Here is a 21,126-nt window from a genome sequence, read left to right as displayed (position 1 = left end):
TCTCTTAATGAAAGGTGCAGTAACATGTTCCCTTGAGTTAGAAAACAGCATCCAGCAAACAGCAGCATGTTTAACATGCTGTTTTATTGGGCTGATTGAATTCGTGTGTAGGTTTTCAGACATTCTCATTACATTCTGTTATATCTAAAGAGATCTAAAATCTAAAAAGAGGCACATGATTGGAAGATACCTGTATTTGTTGTCATTCTCCCAATATTGATTGTCCTGTAAATGGACTTTTGGCACATTTCCTGATATAATTGCCTAATAACTTAACTGCTGGAAACTGTCAACATATATATATATATATATATATATATATATATATATATATATATATATATATATATATATATATATATATATATACACTGTCTTTTACAAAATTTAAACCAAGAGATATTCTTCAATTCAAGTCTGAATGCTACGCATATTTACAGCTATTTTCTTGTTAAAGGGTATGATTTTCTGAAGATTCCTCAAATAGGCATAGTACAGAAACAGAAAAAAGAACCTGACTCCCAACATGGCACCTTTTTATATTGAAATAAACATATTTATATTAATTCTAACACACACTAAGATGCTAACATTTCCGCTGAACAGTATAGTTCTATGTACAAACAATGCAGCCCACCACATTTATATTGTTCGGTTATTTTCTGAAGGTTTGCACTCTTGATGTCTGGAAACTCTAAGCATATTTCTTTTGGTATCTTCTGCAATGACACACAGTAAGGATCAATGAATTTCTAAAAACAAACCCTCTGAAATTGGGCTCAGAGCGGATGCTTGTATGCTAACGGTTAGACCCATTTAAAGCAATCTCCTGTACGTTTTTTTTTAAATACACAAAACTATGAACTAATCACTGTTTACTTGGGTGAAAAACTGTAGCGCTAACTGGCATTCCATTAGCTCCAATTGCAGTGCTTCATTCAGGCACTGGATATTTGAAAAATGATTTAAAAAAAAAAAAATACTGCATTCCCAAAGCTCATATAATTTTCTTCAAAATTTAACAAAACTGATTAATGATTTTTTAACTAATACATTCTTACAGTGTGGTCAAAAAATATATAAAAACTCTTAAACAGTGTAGCTTTAATTTGACATTTAATACAAATAAATGCATAAATAAATAAATAAATAAATAAATAAATAAAGCAGTTCCTATTTGATACTTGCAAATTTGAACACCATGATGCTTTTTGATTGGTATAATATTGATATAAGCAGTGTGTATCTTTTATCTGAAGCAGGCAATTGTGTTAGAAACGGGTGCCAGAACCCAATAAATATCCTTCATTATGAAAAGAGGAACTCAAGCTGTGTAATGTGGTGTTTTAAATTAATAATAGATGTAGCCATGTTACCTGCATGATGGCAAAAGGAACATGGGAAGAGTGTTTCAGACATTGTAAACAGCATATCTGGATTTCTTTAGAAACAAGGTTATTTAGTATGGTTTGCAGTAGTTCCAAACCCAGAATGTACACTTACACATTTCTGTACATAAAGTATATGATGTATATCCATGAAAGTAACATTATTATGAATCGCTAATGTTCATTTTGCTTTCTTTTAATTGGCTTAAATAGTCTTAGAAGAAATAATTGTATTCAATGCTAAATACACAGTGTTGTTGTGATGAAGCATTTTTACCTGGGCCTAGATACCTGCTGACAAATGTTGTATGAGTTCTACCTGTGACTCTGCTTTTTTGGCAAGGTGGTGCTTTCGCGATGTTTGGTTTAAGGTAAAGGGCACCACCTGTTGAAAAAACACTAGAAATGTTGTTTGGGGTTTTTTTTTTTGTTTTATTGCATTGTAACAAATTAAATCACCCTGGTCAGAAATCTGAATTTTCAATTCCCAATCTTGAAATCTTATATTTCAAGAATGTGCCACTTAAAATAATATTCTTATTATGCTACTTGAATTACTTTTTATTAACTGTGTATGTTACTTGAAGTTTTGTGTATAGTTAAATTCTCACAATAGACACATTTTCACATTCAGTTTTCCATTGGTTAATTGTAACTGTTGTATATTCATAAAAAATAAGATATATCTGTTAGTTTATAGTAGTGCATGTTGGTGAACTGTATGTAATTTTTCATGTTTGAGCACTTTAACATTAAAAGGCAGTGGGCCTGAGATTCTTTGCATTATTATTATTATTATTTTTTTTTTAATGATGTATTTTAAATATAATTTAAAACAATTGAAAAGACCAGTGGAGTTTCAAGGATGGATTTGTTGTTTTAGATTGTAGTTAAAATATGTATTTATTTTAATCAGTACAATATTAAACTAGTGATTATTATTTAAAGAGTGCTTTATATGGAGCAATTCTTATTTGTTGGCAAGTTATTTTACAGTAATCATTTTACCTGGATCTGAGACCACTGGAGAGGCAAGCTAGATGCATCAATGAGCCACAGTTTAATGTTATAAACGCCAGTCCAGTTTGACCATTGAGACCATGAAGTGCCAAACATGAAACACAGAAGAACAGTTCAAAGCAATGAACTGGATCTGCCCTTCTCCTAATACAGCATATCACTATTATTGAGGATCTGCTGCTCTTTTCCCGTACAGAAAACATAGAAACCAGAGATTGTGATAAAATAACCAGGTTATCCTAATTATATGTTGTAGTCATGGCCCATATTAGAGTTGGGGATCATTATTACTTTAAAATTGCATTTTTAATGCATTAGTTGTGTGAATTCTTGGGACTGCGGCAGATCCTCAACTGTGATTCATAGAATAGAAATTACACATTAGCATTACTCTTTTTTTTCTTGCATACAAAGGCACTGTATTGTAATGTATATGCAAGTTCACCTTTAAAAGCAACTTGAAACATTATTTCTGGATTTCTTTATTAGTTCTGGGGTTAGTTTCTCAAAACACTGCTGGCTAAGTAGCATGCTATTTTGTTCTACCTGTTTCAGAAAACAATATAGAAATCAACTCAGCTAGTCTAAATGATTAAAAAATACACATTTTCTTTCACTTTATTTTCATCTATAAAGCAAAACTGAATTTACAGGTCTGCTAGCTGTAAAAGCTTTGTGAAACCGGTCCCCAAATGCTGTGTAACAAAGGGTTAAAACTTTTCAGTTTTCACTGGCAGCAGACCCTGACATTTTATCTCTCCTGCAGGGGAACTAATGAGTTCAGCTGTGTTCTAATAAGACTCATTAAAGTCGAACAAAGTAAAATTATCAATAGCTGGCACATTCAGGCCTGACCTTCATTGCTGCACAACTACTCTTCAGAAGCACGAGAACAATCTTAACAGAGGTGACTTACTGTATTAGCTGATGAAAAAGGTGAAAAAATAGACCTAAAAGGTTTTTTGTACAAGTGTATTAACGCAACAGTTTTTCATATATTACACCTTTGCATGGAGAGGGGGAGGTGAGGTCTGGGAGAATTTGGGTTAAGATTTGAGCTACACATTCACTGTGCTCTATTTTAAGGATCTACATAACAGTGCAAATGTTCAGATCCTTACAAAGGTCCTTTGTATACCAAATTAGATCTCCAGTTAGACTGCAATGGAGTCTCTTTAATGACAATGAAGGCCCTGTTTTCAAAATGATTTAATACAGACAAACACCCATTTCGAAATGGACTTCATAAACTGTTGTCTTCATTTTTTTTTAATTGATTTTACATTTATATATAGGTGATTCATCAGATTGGTTCTATATAGCAAGACATATATACATAAGTATATAGTCACTTGAAAAGTGGATCAATGAAATCTGTCAAAACATTATTGTTATTTTTAAATAATAATTTTGTTGTATTATCAATCTCCATGTCAAGGCGTTGCTTTTGTTGACTAAATATCTCCCAAACTTAAGTGACATGCTAAGAATGCTGGAGTAACAACGTGAAAGCTGTTGCCATTCTTTTCACTGTGAGTTGATTTCTTTTTTTAACCTGACATCCACAGCAGTGGGTCACAACTGCAATAAATGAAAAGTGATACCCCACAGCCAGCAGTTGTCAGCAAGCACCCTGGAAACCTAAAATGATGAGCTACAGGAATCTACCAGCTCAAACTATTTCTGGGATGAAAAAATAACAACTGCATACCATTTCTGAATAATCTCTGATTGTAACCGGAGAAACGACCGTGCTTAAAGCTACAGTGCCGCACCAGCAATTTCAGTTCTGTACAAACAGTATGATTCCTGGGTAACTGACTCCTGCAGGCTGACATGAACTAGGCCTTGTTCGGTTTATTTACATTACCTAAAGGAAGTTGTAGCTTCAGGAACACAAGCTGTGTCCCTCCTTGTCACACTACAAACTAAACAGGCTAAACAGGTAATCTTATTTTCAAGCTGTTGTTTACACTATACTGACACCATTATACAGGACACATCTTGTTTTTTGACAGAAGAGAAAGGTAAACATGATTTCAGACTCATCTCAAAGCTATATTAAATTGGCATGATTTTTTCAGAAAGGAAAAGCATGCACACGTTAATAGAAATAAACAACTGAGCCATTTAATCTAGTGTCTTGTTAAAACTTTGGTTGTTTCTTATCTGTCTTTGAGAATCTAGGAAAAAAAAGCTGTAAGTAAACAATACTGGAAATGCCGTATTTATTTTATTGTTTTGGTATGCCCTTGGATTTAGTCAGTAATTTGATAACGTGCATATAAATCAGGATTTAAATCCTGCTGAATTACGTGTAATTAATCCAGCATAAAGCTGATAGAAGCATTTGGATCAGTTATTGCTAAAGCCTTCTCTCTGGATTTTCAATCTAAACTCATATAGTTTCATGACTATAAATTGAAATGATTCTTTTCACGGTGACACAGGGATTATCCCCAGAATTTCATTATCATACCATTGATAAAATAGAATAAATAAAACATAAACTCCCTCACGAATAACACCAAGTATCCCATAATGAGGGAAACATTACCATTTTCAAAGAGGAATGATTTTAGCCACACTGTTCATTTCTACTATCGTAACAATAGTAATACAAAATAGTTGTACCTTATTATGCAAATATAATACATATCAAAGCCTCAGTTACAAAATTAGGCTATACATATTGGATATTTCAAATTCAATAATTAATAAACTGATGCAGAAGTAAAATTTACTTTAACTAAAAAACAACAGTTCTATATCAAACAGATGGCTGAAGGTTTCTTCTCAGACATGACCCCCGCTGGCTGTCTCAGTCAGGTGCTGTGACAGTCACAGTTTGCTGCGTGGGGCCTGGCAATTAGGGCTCTGCAGCCTCCACACATCTCTGACCACATCACTGGCTCTGTCCAGCTCCTCAAAGACACCTCCATCTTCAGTCAGGGTGTATTTGTTGAGCAGTGGCTGCAGGACAGTGACTGGGATACTGAAGTTGAGGTGTGGATATGTCACCCCAGCTGCAGTGTCTCTGGTATTGCTGCATACAATACCTAAGGGTTTAAAAGACACATAGAAGTAAGGCTCTTCAGCAAGTACTAGGGAAGAAAAGTCAATGTAGATTAGAAACCTCACAGATCTGCTCAAAAACAAACGGGACTTTAAAATCTAGAAACAGTGAGAGAAATTTGAAATGCATTACCTAAAATAGCCTAAAACATTTCTGAATATCCTCCACAGTGGTTGTTACCTGCAGATAACTAACTTGGTCTGTCATTCACATATAGTAATTTGAATGTGCAATTCATCCAACTTGTTCAGTGGTACCCTGAAGAAATCTGGCTGAAAATGCTCCACAACCCATGTATGCAAATCTGGAATCTTGCAGTGAGGCTGAGCAGACACAGAAGTAATTCTAATTCTGCAGAAGATTTGTAGATAATTAAAAAGGATGCAGCACAAATATAACAACTGCAAGAGAGGCAATACTTTGTTGCTTGAGCACACAGCTCTGAGTTCTGCCAGCAGTGTACATCTATTAGCATATAAGCTAGTCCATAATTGTCAAATAACAAATGCAAATGTCCTTACTAGCCCGCTAGAACACTGTTGTTACCCATCAATTCATTGAAGTGACCAGTGGCTCTCTATCCATGCAACATGCTGTATGGTTAGTTTAACATCCCAGTTGAAGGTAGCAGGTATAACACCGCCCTCTGGATCTGCACACACATCAATATTAAGCCACAAAACAAACACCTGTTTTAGGACTTTCCTTTTAGTTAGATACAGGAGACTGTGTGACCTAGTTTGTATCCTTGTTTCCAATCCTAGCTCAGCAGCTAACTTGTCACCTGGCTATGCCGCACCATTAACACCTCACACTAAAAAGCATCTAAGCTGGCACTATCCTAGATACATGGGTTAAGAAAATAACCAACAGCTGCTCACCGCAGCAATTTAAACCAGTATGACAGTAACATGCATATCCCTGCCATGGCCTTAGAACAGAATTAGAGCTACCAGCTTCATGGAAATGGGACTTAAGATGCACCGGACCGGATTGGATTTGACACCTTCATGCACTTTTTATATCTGTTTGACATGTTTTTACCCATATCTGAGGATATAAAAACTATGCTTTGGGTTCACAGTCAATGGGTTTTTCTTAGGAAACTTCATCACTATTTGCACAGAATTCATTATTAACTTCACTTTAGTCGGTTGCTGCCACTTTGCTGTTAAGTAAAGTAAAACTTGCACAGGATTTTAAAATAAATTAAAATATATATTTTTAAATATATTAATTAAATACAAGTTCTCTGATTTTAGACTTAAACCTTTACGGACATGGCATGTCTTCAGTTCTTCTACCATTTCTTTTTAAAAGATAATATGCATCTGTGAATCAGGAAATTTAATTACTGCTTTGGATTCTCTACTTAGGGGAACTGTCCTGAGAAAAACATGTCATTTTCAGTCATCATCAGCGGCTTAAAAGTATAATTGTGGTTCATTAGTTTACGATTCTCTGAAATCAATAACTTATTGTGTGGGAGTAATTTGTTGTATCATATTATTTAGGTCCAAACTGTAAATTGCATTAACCTTCAAAAGCTGTCATTACTTTCTACATTTTCAGGCATCTTATAACCATGCCAATTCTGAACATATTTTTTTTACAATTTAGATTAGCTAAACAACCATATGCTCAAGTTGCACAGATCTTATAAAATTCACAGGGCTACATGTAGCTATACAAACATTAGCACTGGGAGCCATAATAACTGTAAAACATATATTTAGGCTACTGACTTAATGGCAAAGCTGGTGTACATTACAGACCACATTTTTAAAGCACTTTGTGTCAGTAACTCTTAGTAAAGCATCATTTTGCTCTTGGGACAGAAATATAAGCACATGTCCTTTCAGAATCCCCTCAAAGAGGCTTTCTGGGTAATCAATTTTTTAAAATCTGGCATAATGTATTTACCTAGCAGCTCTCCAGTTTCAGCTCGAAGTACAGCACCCCCGCTGGCCCCTGCATGTACTGCACATGTAGTCTGCAGCATCACTGGTCTTGATTCACAGGTAATCACACGGGACAGAATTCCAGATGTCACAGACGGTCCACAGCTCTGACCAAAAGCTCCAAAACCAACAAGAAGGACATCTTCCCCTGTGTGGATTCAAAACATTAGTAAGCAGAATGACAAACAACTGGGCTGCTACATTAATCAAAATGCAACCTTTTTTTTAACTAAATAAACTGATACCTCTTTAAAAATAGCCAGTGATTTTATTAAGCAAAAAATTGATTTGTGACAGGTATTACACTAAATGTTGCATCAGTCTTAGCAGTGACCACTGCAGAAACACATTTTGGGATGTAAACAACAGGGCCTAGAACACAAATTATTTGTCAAACAAATAGATAATTACAACCATACAGTACCTGGGCTAAAGCTGGAAGTAAGCGCAGATACACTATTGCCAGGAAAATCAGTTTGGAGCTGCACCACAGCTATGTCATATGCTGAGTATTTCTTTGTTGAAAAAATCACTTCTCCTACCACAGAGAGGAAACTGAAAAACAAGATCAGTTCGTACACGGCACAAGCACTGCAGTTTCTCTCGACTGTAATTTGAAGTTAGCATATGGTGCCACCTTTTGGCCAAATGTGGTAACCAACATTAAAACAGTATTAAAAGCAATTTCAAAATGTTTAGTACATCTCTAGCAATTATCACATACATTCTTTTTGTGTTTTCTTTAATAGTTTCGCATAGTAAAGGAAAGCATCACACACACGCTTGGGTGAGCCCCACAGAATACATATATATCCTGCAAAGTTATCCAAACAGACAGATAATAAAAGCTATACCTTTCAGAGGTAATGTTGCTCTTCACTGTGACTCTTGTTGCCTCATTTAACACATGTCTACACGTAAGCATCAATCTAGAATTTATCATCACTCCAGAGCCCCAGAATTGACCACACTCCACCAAGACCACTGAAGGATGATTTAGGGCAAACTGTATTTTAAGTGTCCTGTCCATTAGCATTGGAGGCCAAATCCCTTTCAAGAAGGGGTCATGTTCAGTTACAAACCGCCTCATATTTCTGAAAATATGCCCCACTGAACAAACCAAAGTAAGTCCAATCCATTCAGTCGCCTTCCAGTAGAGAGGAGACACAATCAACCCGACAAGATAGAAGTGGCCTCCTTTTTTCAAGAAAAGTCCTCCTCCTTCAGTGCCAGGCAAACAGCGTGCATCAGTGAGAATCACAGCATTGCCCTCTCCTGCTAGGTTACTCACTATCCCTTTGCTAAGGGTGTTCATGAAGATATCAGGACATAAAGAACCAAATGGTGAACCACAGGCAAATACAGAGTCAACTTTTCTTAAGCTTGTGGCAGCCAACCAAGGCACTGCCCCTGCTTCTTTTGTCAAGAAACCTGGCACTTTAAGAACGGCAAACCAGTGTAAAAATTGAGTGTCATTTTGAAGTTCCTTCAGTTCAAAGTCATCTTGCTCATTATAAAATTGCCACTTGTCCGATTTGTTAAACATCTTCTGGAAAGTCTCTTGAAATTCCAAACAGGGCACAAGCATGAGGAGCTCAGCCTTTTGGGGCAATGGGTTTAACTGGGGTCTTGTTCTCCTGTAGGTTTTTCCACTACATTGGTTCACCGTATGGTTCTTCTGTCTTGTTGTAGTGACAAACTGGGGAGCCACTGCATCGGAGAACTGAACCTCAATCTGTAGCTGCTTACTGAAATTATCAGGAAGCAGGAACTGACAGCCAGACAGGTCCATGTCTTTGTTGAGGAGAAATGGGGTGAAGATAAGTCCATGGCAGACTGCTATGCCAGTCTGGCTGTTCAGAACTACCCCACTGCAGCTCCATGGTTCACAGGGTCCAACTGATGCAGCTCGAGGGCTCAGTGAGTCTTTGTTACTTTGAGAAATGGAGCGATCCAGAGCCTTCTCATGTATACCATCTCTGTCGATACACATAAAATGCTCCGTTGCTCTGAAAACTGTGACAATACAACAGATTTCTTCTGGGGTCCTCATTGCTGAAAGTTGTGCCATAAATTTAATATCACCAGGTTACTGCCAAATATCACCAAGCTTAGAAATTCCTTTGAATGAGTTTGCACAAGAAATGTTAAAGGTTGAATACAAAACACTAGCACATAACCTGTATGTATGTCCAATATTAATTTTCAGCACTATATTAAATGCACGCGTATCCTATCTGTCCCTTATTTCCGGGCTGGAAAATACTTTGTGTGCATAATTTGTCACTTTCATCCCCATATGCATGATTTCGCAACGTGCTGCATTATGTGTAAGCACGTTATATCACATCATTCAACTGAACGAAAACTCTGGCTGTTGTCTACGCTACTGACATGCACCTTCTAAACAAGTTGAGATTTAACATATTATCTTTAAAAAAAACACACTATATGACAAATCAGATTATCATATTACCATAATATTACACTATCAAACTGAACCGAGCAACCACAAACCCTTGATTTTTTAAAAGGTTGAAAGGGCAGATATTTCCGGAAAGAACATAACAAGACACATCCAGTTTGCTTCTTTTGTAAAAAAAACAGATTCCTATTGGATCCATACTCTGATATGAAAGTGACTCGCCAAATCCGTACAATCTGATTGGTTTTTAAAAAATAGTGCTTATTACAGAAATTCTTATTGGCTAATGTTTTCCACGATCCTTTGTACGACCCAGGAACCTAAAGCAGGGGACCAATCACAGAACAGACCATCAAAAACAGCGGATGTTTACAGAGGACAGTAAATTGGCTGAAGATACGCAATTGACCAAGATATGCAATGCTACATCTACATATAGAAAAATATAGGAATATAGAAAACGTGTTAATGTTAATTTGGGTTTATAACGTAAAACTATAAGTACGGCGAAACCAGACTCTCATGAAGGGGGGATAACTGATACGAACATGCCGCTAAAGTAAACAATATTTTGAATTTTACTGTACAGAATATTTTTTTTGTTTTACATAGTTTGTGCCGTGGGAGCATTCTGTATATATAGTTAGCTGTATTTATCATTATGGATTGGTTTTCTCGTAAGTCATAAAAAAAAAAGCCGTTGAGGATGTTTTCCTATGAATCTTTCAACCAACTAAATTACATCGATATCCATCCTGCGTTAATGCATTTCGTGAGCACTTCCAAGTCAAGATTTGTGCATTGGGTATACAAAAGTAGAACTGAGCATCACATTCATCTGGAAACACCGCATTAAACATCTAACTTAAATCAGTCTTATTCCTTATTTTAAACACGAGACCTCTAAAGTTGGCATGAATTTGATCAAGAGATTTTAATCTTTAAAACACTCCCATATTGAAAAGGATCAGGGGTGCTGTGTAAATTATACTTAAGCAAAAGTTAGGTGAATTGCTTTAATGTTTTTAACAAGCACGCCTTATATTTTAGTCTTGGAAGAATAAAAGAAGGCAGTTTATTTTCAAAACTGACCAAGACACATTTGCTCTAACATTTATACACTTTTCAATACATCGCTTTTCTGTTTGAATATTAATTTTACTTAATACAGTATGTGTTGCTGAGACTCAGATTCTTTGTTAACCCAACAGGTAGACAAACACCATGCAACAAAGTAGGGTTAACTTTTAAGTGACATTGCTTTACATTTTTACACACCAAATAGAAAAAGGACATAGATTAGTGAAGACAAGTGAAAGCAATAAATAAAAAACCAAAAGAAACATATCACTTATATTTGGGTAAAATTACAAACTCTGTTTTAGAACAGTTGCAGTGACTTTTTATTGTGCTGATTATCAATTGACATCACAAAGATGCTGCAAAATGATCTGTCTGTCTTGTGACTCTACCAGTTCGTGGCCTGTCATTGACAGTGTGTCTGGTTATACCGTCTCTCACAAGGGCACTGGAACTAGAGGTGCTGGGGGTGCGGCAGCTTGGCTTTGGGGTTAGTTTGGTTCAATGGCTTCCACTGCCACTGGTCTCACCAGGTGTGAAATTGCTGGCTGTAAGCACCGAGCCACAGTACGCTGCCCTGGTCCAGCCTCCAAAATGCCGATTGCACGAAGGCGATGCTGTCTTGACAGACGTGACATATTGTGTTTTTTTATTGCTTTTATGCAATCGTCAACAGCTGAAATCACTCCATATCCAGTATCCAATCAACTGTCTCACTAATAAGGTGATTAAGTGCATATGCTTCAGTCAGTCACACAAGCGTGTGATGGTCAAGGATGAATGATCAAGTGTCCATCATTTATATACCTTATTTTATTTTCAAAAATAAATGTGTTATAATAGTGGTAAGTTGCACACACACACACACATATATATATATATAGAGAGAGAGAGTTTATAGTGCCGGGCCAGATTAAGATCTTGAAAACACCACAACAAGGCAAACATATGAATGTCAAATATTTTTAATAAATAATAATTTGCTACTCATCCCCCCCCCCCCCCGACAATTAATTAAGACGAACGACTTTCTTATTTAAGATGACATACATTACGTAATGTCACTCGGAATGGTGTTTAAAAAAAAAAATTGTTTTTTTTTTATACATAATGATGCTAAACAAATCTTTTGTAGTGGAGCTACAATAAGTATTTAATACACAATTTGGAAAAAAAAAAAAAGAAAAATGGAGTGATTACTAGCCCTTAAAAACATAATTTAGTAGCACAAATGTTAATTTGGTAGTCAATAGATACTTCCATATGTTACCCGTACCCGATAGGATGTGGTCTGCCACAATTGTTGATAGTAGTTATCAATTATGGGGTCTGATCCAGCATAAACAAACACGTTCCATTTATTTGACAGTGCATCAAAACTAGATGACTATAATAGAACCACATTTTCATCAATGTACAGAGTGTGCTTAAAACTTAACATGATAGTTGTAATAGTTAAAAACATAAAATGTGTTAATGTTTTTGGGGTGGACTGACTCATAAAATCAGTATTCTATTGGTGGAACCACTTTTCCTAAGTGGCATGCTGGTCCAAGTATATTATAAGTTCAACTGAGGGGTAATACCAAGACATTAGAACTCTGGAAATCCAAGTAATTTAGTAAGTATGTACAAATGTGCAAAAAATACATGGAATATGACAGTTACTGTTAGGGCACACAAAGCTATGGTTGTTGAGTCTTGTATGGTATGCCATAAGAATTCTCATACTACCAGAAGCAACGTGTAGGTTGACAGTAGTTCATATTCAAAAAATACTTACCACACCCCAACTATTGGTTAGTGAACTGTAGGCAAATTTCAAATTTGCCCTGCAAAGGCAACATTCTTTATCTACATTAACATGTACAGTACATACAATAGAGTTTAGCCAGTTTACATGAAAAATAAAACAATTTCCCTCCCACCCATTACCCTTAGTATGCTGCAAAATTAAAAGCATGTAAACTTAGTGTGAATAAAGCAGAAGGTAAATATAACCAGTGCTGGCCATACTGCACTGATTTGTCCATACAACAATTCAATTATTATTTTTTTTTAAACATTTCATTCTTTAAACAACTCTAAAAATAACTGGTAAAATTATCGTTCCACACAAAATATGATAAGGTTTAAAAGATGCCAGCTGTACCTTGACCTGCAAAAATAGAAAAAAGCACATTGCTTTTTTGATGCCATATTTTATAGCATAGGTATTGCAAAAAACACATGAATGGTTTACAATGTCTGCTAGGAAGGGTCAATACAAGGCACGAGTACAGCCTGATTCACTTCAAACCTTTTCCACTTTATGACCATTCAACAGTACTTCTTAAGAAAGCCAACAAATAAACCCAGCTCTCAAAAGTGTCTGATTATGGCTTAGTTGTCATGCAAAGGTAAACACAGCTGCAGGTAAGAGAGATGCAGGATAACCCCTTGTTTCTTTAAGCTGTTTGGGTGGGTTTAAACCAGACAGAAGACATTATTTATTGCTACCAAATTTCCAGGTAATACGATTAAGAATCATTACAAAAGATTAAAGAGACAATGTTCTAATTAAGGACTAATCAACCACAATGAGCTACATAATGTAATTTTCTTTTTTAAAACTGTTTTACTAACACAGGTTATAAATACACATGCTATTACAAAATTCAAAGACAATCCATTCATTAATAATGCATGCATTCTTTTTAAGCATGTGCATTTACAAGCTTCTGCAACTTTGACCTGGACATGGCATCCTGCTCCCACCTCCCTGCACTGGTTTACCAGAAAACTGGGCTTACTTTAATAAAAACTGAAATAATGTTTCAAAATGTTATGTGAAAGTAACAAATGTTTCTTTACACAACATCAGAAGGAACACTGTTCACATTGGATAAACGGTTTATGAAGAATTCAAAATAAGACTTTAAAAAGACCAATACTAAAGTAGCAGCTGGAAGTACTTTGAGACTTTTTAAATTGTGTTGCAAATATATTGCAGCACATAACAGCAAACAGGTAGCTATCTGAGTACTGGTAACATTTTCAAGGTGTACTATTTATCAAAGCTGATTTGGGTAAAAGTATATTTTTCCATGTCCTTGTACAAAAATTGTCAAAGTCAGGAACCATCTCAGTCCAAAATGATACAATGTGTAAAGAGATCAGTCAATATACTGTGAAAGCCAACGAAAGCCTTCACCATATCCCTGTTTCTTCAGCACACTGCACATGAATACCTCCATAGGCCTTGCGTTCATTTCCTTCAATGGCACATTGCCCTAGAAGTAAACAAAAAGAAGTACATTAAACCAAGAGACACAGAACACCAGAGATGCAATGTGCATGTGTACCAGCAAACTTATCCTACCTTTCCTGATGTTTGACCATATAGCCCAAATAGTTCCCGGAGTTTCTCTTCACTAATTGCTTCTGCCCGGTCAATCTTGTTGCCCAGAATAAGGATTGGCACATTTGAAATGGTCTCATCTGTCAAGAGTGCCTATATAAAAATATATAATTAAATGATGTGTAGTAGCCAAGTAGCTGGCACAACACCTCACTAAACTGCAACTGAACCCACACCAACCAATGACATGACAAGTCAAAAGATAAAATGAACAAGTGTTTATATTATTTAAAAAATGTGGTACCATTTTTGTAGTAGGTGTGTGTTTTAATAAAAATGTGTATATTCGAGACCCATGATATAGGAAAACTAACTAAACAAACTAGCTAATTGCATGCAGTAAAGTAGAATGTAAAAATTAACCAAGGGTACAACAATTATTATTGCAATATCAGAGTTTGACAGACGCAATTTTACTCATTAGTCATTTACATCGGTTTGCTTTGAAACGCCAAATACAAACACCTTGTAAGTGTGTTAACACTTAATTAAAATAAATAACCAAACTACAAATGACCCCAAGTAATTTTAGGCTCCCTCAAGCATTTTTTCTGGGCGTAAATGATTTAACCAGCTTAGCAATATAACCCGCAAAGTTAAGGAAATGTAAAGTTGATCTTACGTCAAGCTCAATTTTAGATTCAGCAAGGCGTGACAAATCTGCACAGTCCACTAGGAAGACAATTCCATTTATAGCTGGGAGGTAATTCTTCCAAACCCTTCGTGCTGTGTAGAAAGAAAATAAACATTACAGAATTGTTTAATTCTGAATGCTCCAATTATAAACACCATATCTCATTTTGATAATTTTATAGGCGGATTATGGAATGAGGGTCAAATGAATGAATTGATTGCAAACTACATACTAAGACAGTTTGGCCTGAATTCAATAATAGTGTGTTCTGGTTTCCAATTGCTTACTCTCAAACCCTCGGGCACTTCGATTTACAAATGGGTGTCACACAGAGTTTTGTTCACTCCTGGTTACACCCTTAACCCTTTGCACTCCATTTATTCAGCGCTTGTAAGGTGCATCAGTTCCAATTTATTTTCAATATATTTTTTCAGTGTAAAACAAGTTTAAAAGGCATTGAATCAGAAAAGGACACTCAGTACTGTATCTCCAGCCAAGCCCCACCCCTTGTCACTGTATTTTTCACATACCTCTTTATAGATGTGCATACTGATAAATCCTCTCCTGATCACTCGTTTTATCACCAAACTCCTCAATAATCCAATCCAAGTCATTATTTTCTAGCTATAGCATCTCAAAACGCTCTGCAAATGTCTGTGATATTCTTTGAGCACTGGATGCAGAAGCAGCTACCTCCTTTGTTTATGTCCGTGTTATCTCTGTAGTGCATGGGTCTATCAGATACACCCTTTTTTTCCGGCTTCATTCAGCTCCTATCAGTCTCATATGGCAATTGAAAGGTTTTCTCTGTTTTTTTCCGGAGAAAAAACAACTAGAGACCTGTGTTTTACGTCTTTTTGATGATGTTGGACAGGGTCTGACATTGGACTGGAAAGGGAAAATTGTAAAATGTCGGGCCTGGTCCGACATAGGACCGCAAAGGGTTAAAATAAAGCTACTTAAAAATAACAACATATGGCACTCGGGTTGTGAATTTGAAAATAAAAGGAGTTTTCTTTAAAAGCAATTTCAGAATCTTATGGCATTTACCTGGGGATACATAGTACATAACTAATGTTTATACAACACATGTTTAGAGTTCTAGCATTGAAAAACGTGTATGCAAAGCTAGAGAGGAAATAACTTGTTCTTACTGGATCTCAAATTGGAATGCACTTTGCATTCACTTAAATCCGGAATAGCACAATGACTGGGTAAATGAGTATAAAAAATGTGATAAGGACCTTGATATATGGAAAATAAGACCCTGTTCACACTACTGGGCTGGGCCCTAGGTAGGCCCAGGGCTGCCCCATATTTAGGTCTGCAACCCTGTTCACATTTGCATTTTTAAGGCGCCTTTGCGCATTCACATATGTGACTGACTATCAGGTTGTACACAATGACTGGCATTCACAAAACAAACTCACGACGGACCATCTAATAGTACTACTGCTCCCTTGGCATTAAATAATGTTAAATACATTACACATGTTTCTTCTCATTTATACGTATTTGTTTAACCTGCATGAATACCGCCTGTTTACAAACACGATTTTTAAAACTACTCTACCCTTTACTCGTTATTATTCTCTAGTCCCTAACCATTACCAGTAAAGACTAAACATTAGCATTACCCCTTTAAATAATAAACACAATAACAGGCATTGAAATATTACAGTGAGGGTCTCACCCTCACAGGGTGCATCAACAATCTTAATATTTGTGGACGAGAACAGTATTTTATGTGCGTGTAAAAGCAAGCAGCTAAAATAAATGATCAGCACTTTAATGCAAAGATGCAACTTCTATAGCTTTGTGTCGTTGCGCGCAAAATAAACAATAGTGGCTGAATGTGCCAAGCACTAGCAGCACTATTACTGAGATCCACAATCCTACAGTTTTTGTATTTATCACTTAGTTACTAAATAACAGGAAGAAAATGCAATTGTGACAAATTAAGCATAATTATGAATGCACTGCAGCTCGTATATTATATATGCCTTTTCTTTTTTGGAGCGTTCACATACTTTGAGAAAAGACAGCCCTGGACCGCCTCAAATCCCAAGTGTGAACGCGGTCTTATTCAATAAATAAATGAAACAATATGCTTTATTACAAATGCGGTACATTTATTGCCCAATGAAGCGAAGAAAATGCTATGATAGTAATCTGTTTGGCTGACAGCATTATAAACTTGGTATGAAGCTTAATCACATGTATTAGTTCACCACATATGCACATTTTAATCAGTTTTACAGTACAATTCTGTCCAAGTCCCCTTTGTTAGAAAATGTAACTAAAACCACATTAAAAGACAACTAAATTAGCAATACATAACTTTTCATGAAGATGTAGTAATAAATTATTGCTAAAAGCAATATTCTTACCCTGTGCATGTCCACCAAGATCAAACGTGGTGAAAGTCATTCCAGCAATTGTCAACTCCTCTGACGCTGTCAAACAAAAAGTTTAAAAAAGTACAATTCATCTATTTTTTTTTTTTTTTTTTTGTGCCGTATTATTAATTAGATTGGTATAACATAAACTTCTTAAAATAAAGCTTTAACATTGTAATCTATTAAAGTCAACTGCATATAATACTGTAAGATTTAATTGAATTTTCATTATGCTCAGACAAACTTATTTGATGCACCTGTATTTAGGTTAGTATAAATTCCAATGGAGAAACAAATGAGATATACACATTCATTGTTCATTCTAAGGAAAGTATATATATATACACACATATATATATATATATATATATATATATATATATATATATATATATATATATATATATCCAGGTAGCAGAAATCAGTCGAATTTATTTTGATAGGTCGTTTATATAGGGACGTTCTCATTTTTTTTTTTTTTTTTTTTTTTTTTTTTTTTTAATTACTTTTAAAGAAACTGCTGACATCAAATGTTGCTTTCCTACAGAAGACCTTGCATGAATACATTTAATTAACCCAAAGAGTTTGGGTGGCTCAGCTCTCTAACACTTTGAATTAAGAATCTGTTGTTTCTGGATCTCAAAGTTGGTTGGAAAGACTCACTTGTGTTTTCTTTTTGGTTTTTTTGGGGGGGTTTTTTAAACACAAAGTAGGACTACAGAAAAAAAAAAAATCAAGTTACTTACTGGGATGTAGTGTGGGAACATGCTGTCCCAATCTGTCATCTTTTAGCATATGTAGCAATGTTGTCTTGCCAGCATTATCTAAACCAAGGAACACTAATTTTCCAGATTTCTTGTACAAACCTGCAGAACCCAAGAACATTCTGTTAATTAGGCTAAGAAAACACAAAGGTTTGTTTAATGCAAAAATACTCTATTTGATTAATGTCACTGTTGAAAACACATTGCAATTCAAAGACTGGGCTGAAAGTCATCGTTATGAACAAGGATGAAAATCATAATACAATACACATGTTTTTAAAAAAGTGAAAAAAAGAGAAAGCATTCCATAAACAGTGCAAAAGTATAGTTTCTTACTATTTTTCAAGATTGTGTATTACATTAATATTTTAACCATTTTACATTCAGCAGGGTAGTAAGTAGGTGGTGCTAGATTCCTTGTGTAAGATTTAAGAAATACATTTTTAAATGCCATTACCTAAAAGTTGGAGCACACTGCTAAAACCTTTATAGATCCAGTCAAATATAAAAGACATTGCTGTTGCTCGGTTACCTTAAAACAAAAGAATAAGACATTATCAAGGTTAAGACAAGTATACATTTACATATACAAAAAACTTTCACACGTTGTATGAAGGACTAAAAAAAGAATAGCATACTCATTTAAATAAGTCTTTCTTTAAGAAGTTACAATAAAAATACATATTTGACAGCAGCATATACAAGTCTAGCTATAAAAGAAACCTTTAACAGCTAAGTTTTTCAAAAAGTCGCCCTATTGGATTACATATCTATTGTCTTACACTTAGTATTACCACAAAACATGGTCAGAAAAATACAATATACCAGTATATTATTACACCAGTTGGCAAAAACATGTATGCATAGGTTTAAAAAAAAAAAAAAACATAATGTACTTTAATGATACAGACACTGCTGTTATATTTTGCCAGCTTCAACCTTGAATGTTATTTTTAGTTTTTTCGATTTTATCCAAAAATTTAAAATTACATTATAGAATTTTTAAATACTGTAAACGAAAGGAAAATACATAGGAAATGAATTACAAATATTTACATGTAACCACTCACTAGTAAAAACAAATATTTTACCTCATCAAATACAACACACTGTGAGGCTGGCAGTGAAGAAGTACTGACACGTATGTTTCAAAGTGACATTTTTGGTTACACCTGTTCAAATTAAGCCTCTGAAACCCCATGCTTGAAAAGGAGTGAGTGTCTCAAGAACAGCTGTTTACCCTCAAGTGAAAATACCGATCATACGAAGTCGTGGCCCGTGGCTAAACTCGGGTCCGATTATATTTTGAGACTCAGGATCAGACTCAGTGGTCAGATTCTTCGTATTGGACCCGAACTGGTTTGCTCTGATGTGATTATAGGCCTACCGGCTGGGCACAGTAGCGAAGTACGTGTCATTTAAGAACTAGGGTTAACAGTCAGCCAAAACCACAACACAACAGTGCTGCTCACCTCACCCTGCTGTTTCTCTGTACCAGTCACCGTCCAAGACCAAATCGCTTCTCTCTCACCCTCCAACAGAACACCGGAATCGCGTAGCAACTCAATACCCTTTTCCGGCCGACATTAACGAAAGCTCACGTCCGGTCCTTAAAGATGATCACGTGACTGGTGGAAATTACGTCCTCAATATTGCCAATATTGTCCGCACAGTAAACAGCTGATCTCAGTAATAGATGCAATAACCGTCACACACACATATATATAATTAAGTAACTCGAATGAGGTAGCTCTTGCTTATTTTAGAGTTGGCTCCCTGGGTTAAACTTTTAATTTTTGTTAACTAATTTGAATGTAACAGCCCTGAATGATACTGTCGCTTAGGCAGTACAATACAGCCATATACAGTTCATAGTACCAATTATTACATTTGAAATTGTTATACTTTCCATGTATTAGAAAAACATGACCTAGCTCCCAGGGAAGTATATTCCTTTTGCATGGATGGAAACTAGATATCCCAAGTTCCAGAATCTTCTTAAACACAGTAACTCTGAAGGTGTTGTGTAAATTGCAACCCATGGCTAATAAGTGAAAAGACTGATACTTAGCAAGGTACGAATTATAAAGTCACTGAAGAGTTGCTTATGCTTTATATATATATATATATATATATATATATATATATATATATATATATATATATATATGTATGTATGTATGTATGTATGTATGTATGTATATAAGCTCAAAGAGCCAGCTGCCCAACGTTTCGATATGTTGTACATATCATTCTCAAGGGAGCCTGTGTTTGAATCAAAACATTGGAGGTATTTATAGGTGTTTGACGGCATGACAACTACTTGTTATTGTTTATCTTAAATTTGTTAGCCGCCTGTCTCGCCCGCCTGGATTGGTTTAATACTCCAGTCCACCTCTCACTTCCTCCATTCATTTCCTTTGTAGGATAATATTATGTATAAAACACAATAATATATTTTAGCTCAAAGAGCCAGCTGCCCAACGTTTCGATATGTTGTACATATCTTGCTCAAGGGAGCCTGTGTTTGAATCAAAACATTGGAGGTATTTATAGGTATATTGCCGCGCGCGCATATATATATATATATTATTATATAATATTATATATATATTATATGGCTTTTGATGCCATGGTAACTACACATTTATTTCTCTTTAAATCTATTGTCTTTGTGATGTCATTCACTGTGCGGCTTATGATGTAACAATCTACTGTTCCTTTCTATTTAAACCTTCAGACATCATGGTATCTATTCTATTTATCCATTTATTTTCTTTTACTCTTCCCTATTGTACATTGTCTAATCTTTTTTTTCTAAAACCACAAATTTTAGGTTATCCATGGTGTGTATGTGCCTTGTAAAGTGATGACTGTTGGTTCATTTTCTTTTTTATTTCTTATATTTGATAAGTGGTTCTGTATTCTTTTATATAATGATGTATCTGTCTCGCCTACATATGTTACTTTATTACATTT

General features: G+C 35.3%; 2 protein-coding genes across 3 annotated transcripts; both read right to left on the bottom strand.

The window, feature by feature from the left end:
- Positions 1–425: 425 nt before the first annotated feature.
- On the bottom strand, positions 426–10,021 carry tysnd1 (trypsin like peroxisomal matrix peptidase 1). The gene is made up of 4 exons (XM_041261515.1): positions 8,300–10,021; positions 7,870–8,000; positions 7,408–7,593; positions 426–5,467 (listed from the first exon to the last, which is right to left on the bottom strand). The coding sequence occupies exons 1-4, from the start codon at positions 9,514–9,516 to the stop codon at positions 5,250–5,252; spliced, it is 1,752 nt and encodes a 583-aa protein (XP_041117449.1). The 5' UTR covers positions 9,517–10,021; the 3' UTR covers positions 426–5,249.
- A 2,264-nt stretch (positions 10,022–12,285) lies between these two features.
- On the bottom strand, positions 12,286–19,764 carry LOC121321852 (GTP-binding protein SAR1a). Of its 2 annotated transcripts, none has more exons than XM_041261139.1 (7): positions 19,620–19,764; positions 18,605–18,679; positions 18,130–18,249; positions 17,375–17,440; positions 14,973–15,076; positions 14,312–14,443; positions 12,286–14,222 (listed from the first exon to the last, which is right to left on the bottom strand). In XM_041261139.1, exons 2-7 carry the CDS (start codon positions 18,660–18,662, stop codon positions 14,106–14,108), a joined length of 597 nt encoding a protein of 198 aa, XP_041117073.1. In that variant the 5' UTR covers positions 18,663–18,679; positions 19,620–19,764; the 3' UTR covers positions 12,286–14,105. The 2 variants fall into 2 exon arrangements, with proteins under 2 accessions (XP_041117073.1, XP_041117074.1); XM_041261140.1 differs by having other exon boundaries at positions 19,625–19,764.
- Between the last annotated feature and the right edge of the window lie 1,362 nt (positions 19,765–21,126).

This window comes from Polyodon spathula, chromosome 10 (assembly GCF_017654505.1).
Source record: "Polyodon spathula isolate WHYD16114869_AA chromosome 10, ASM1765450v1, whole genome shotgun sequence".
NCBI lineage: Eukaryota > Metazoa > Chordata > Actinopteri > Acipenseriformes > Polyodontidae > Polyodon > Polyodon spathula.
Note: the sequence above shows the minus strand (reverse complement) of the source record. Positions and strands in the feature narration are given on the sequence as shown.

Excerpts from the sequence above, each read along its gene's own strand:
- tysnd1 (XM_041261515.1), bottom strand. The coding sequence starts at position 9,516 with ATGGCACAACTTTCAGCAATGAGGACCCCAGAAGAAATCTGTTGTATT. Across the intron at positions 8,001-8,299 it reads AGCAACATTACCTCTGAAAG|TTTCCTCTCTGTGGTAGGAG; the intron begins GTATAGCTTTTA and ends CTTGTTTTTCAG. Across the intron at positions 7,594-7,869 it reads TACTTCCAGCTTTAGCCCAG|GGGAAGATGTCCTTCTTGTT; the intron begins GTACTGTATGGT and ends GAATCCACACAG.
- LOC121321852 (XM_041261139.1), bottom strand. The coding sequence starts at position 18,662 with ATGTCTTTTATATTTGACTGGATCTATAAAGGTTTTAGCAGTGTGCTC. Across the intron at positions 18,250-18,604 it reads CAGTGTGCTCCAACTTTTAG|GTTTGTACAAGAAATCTGGA; the intron begins GTAATGGCATTT and ends TGGGTTCTGCAG. Across the intron at positions 17,441-18,129 it reads TGTTCCCACACTACATCCCA|CGTCAGAGGAGTTGACAATT; the intron begins GTAAGTAACTTG and ends TTTGTTTGACAG.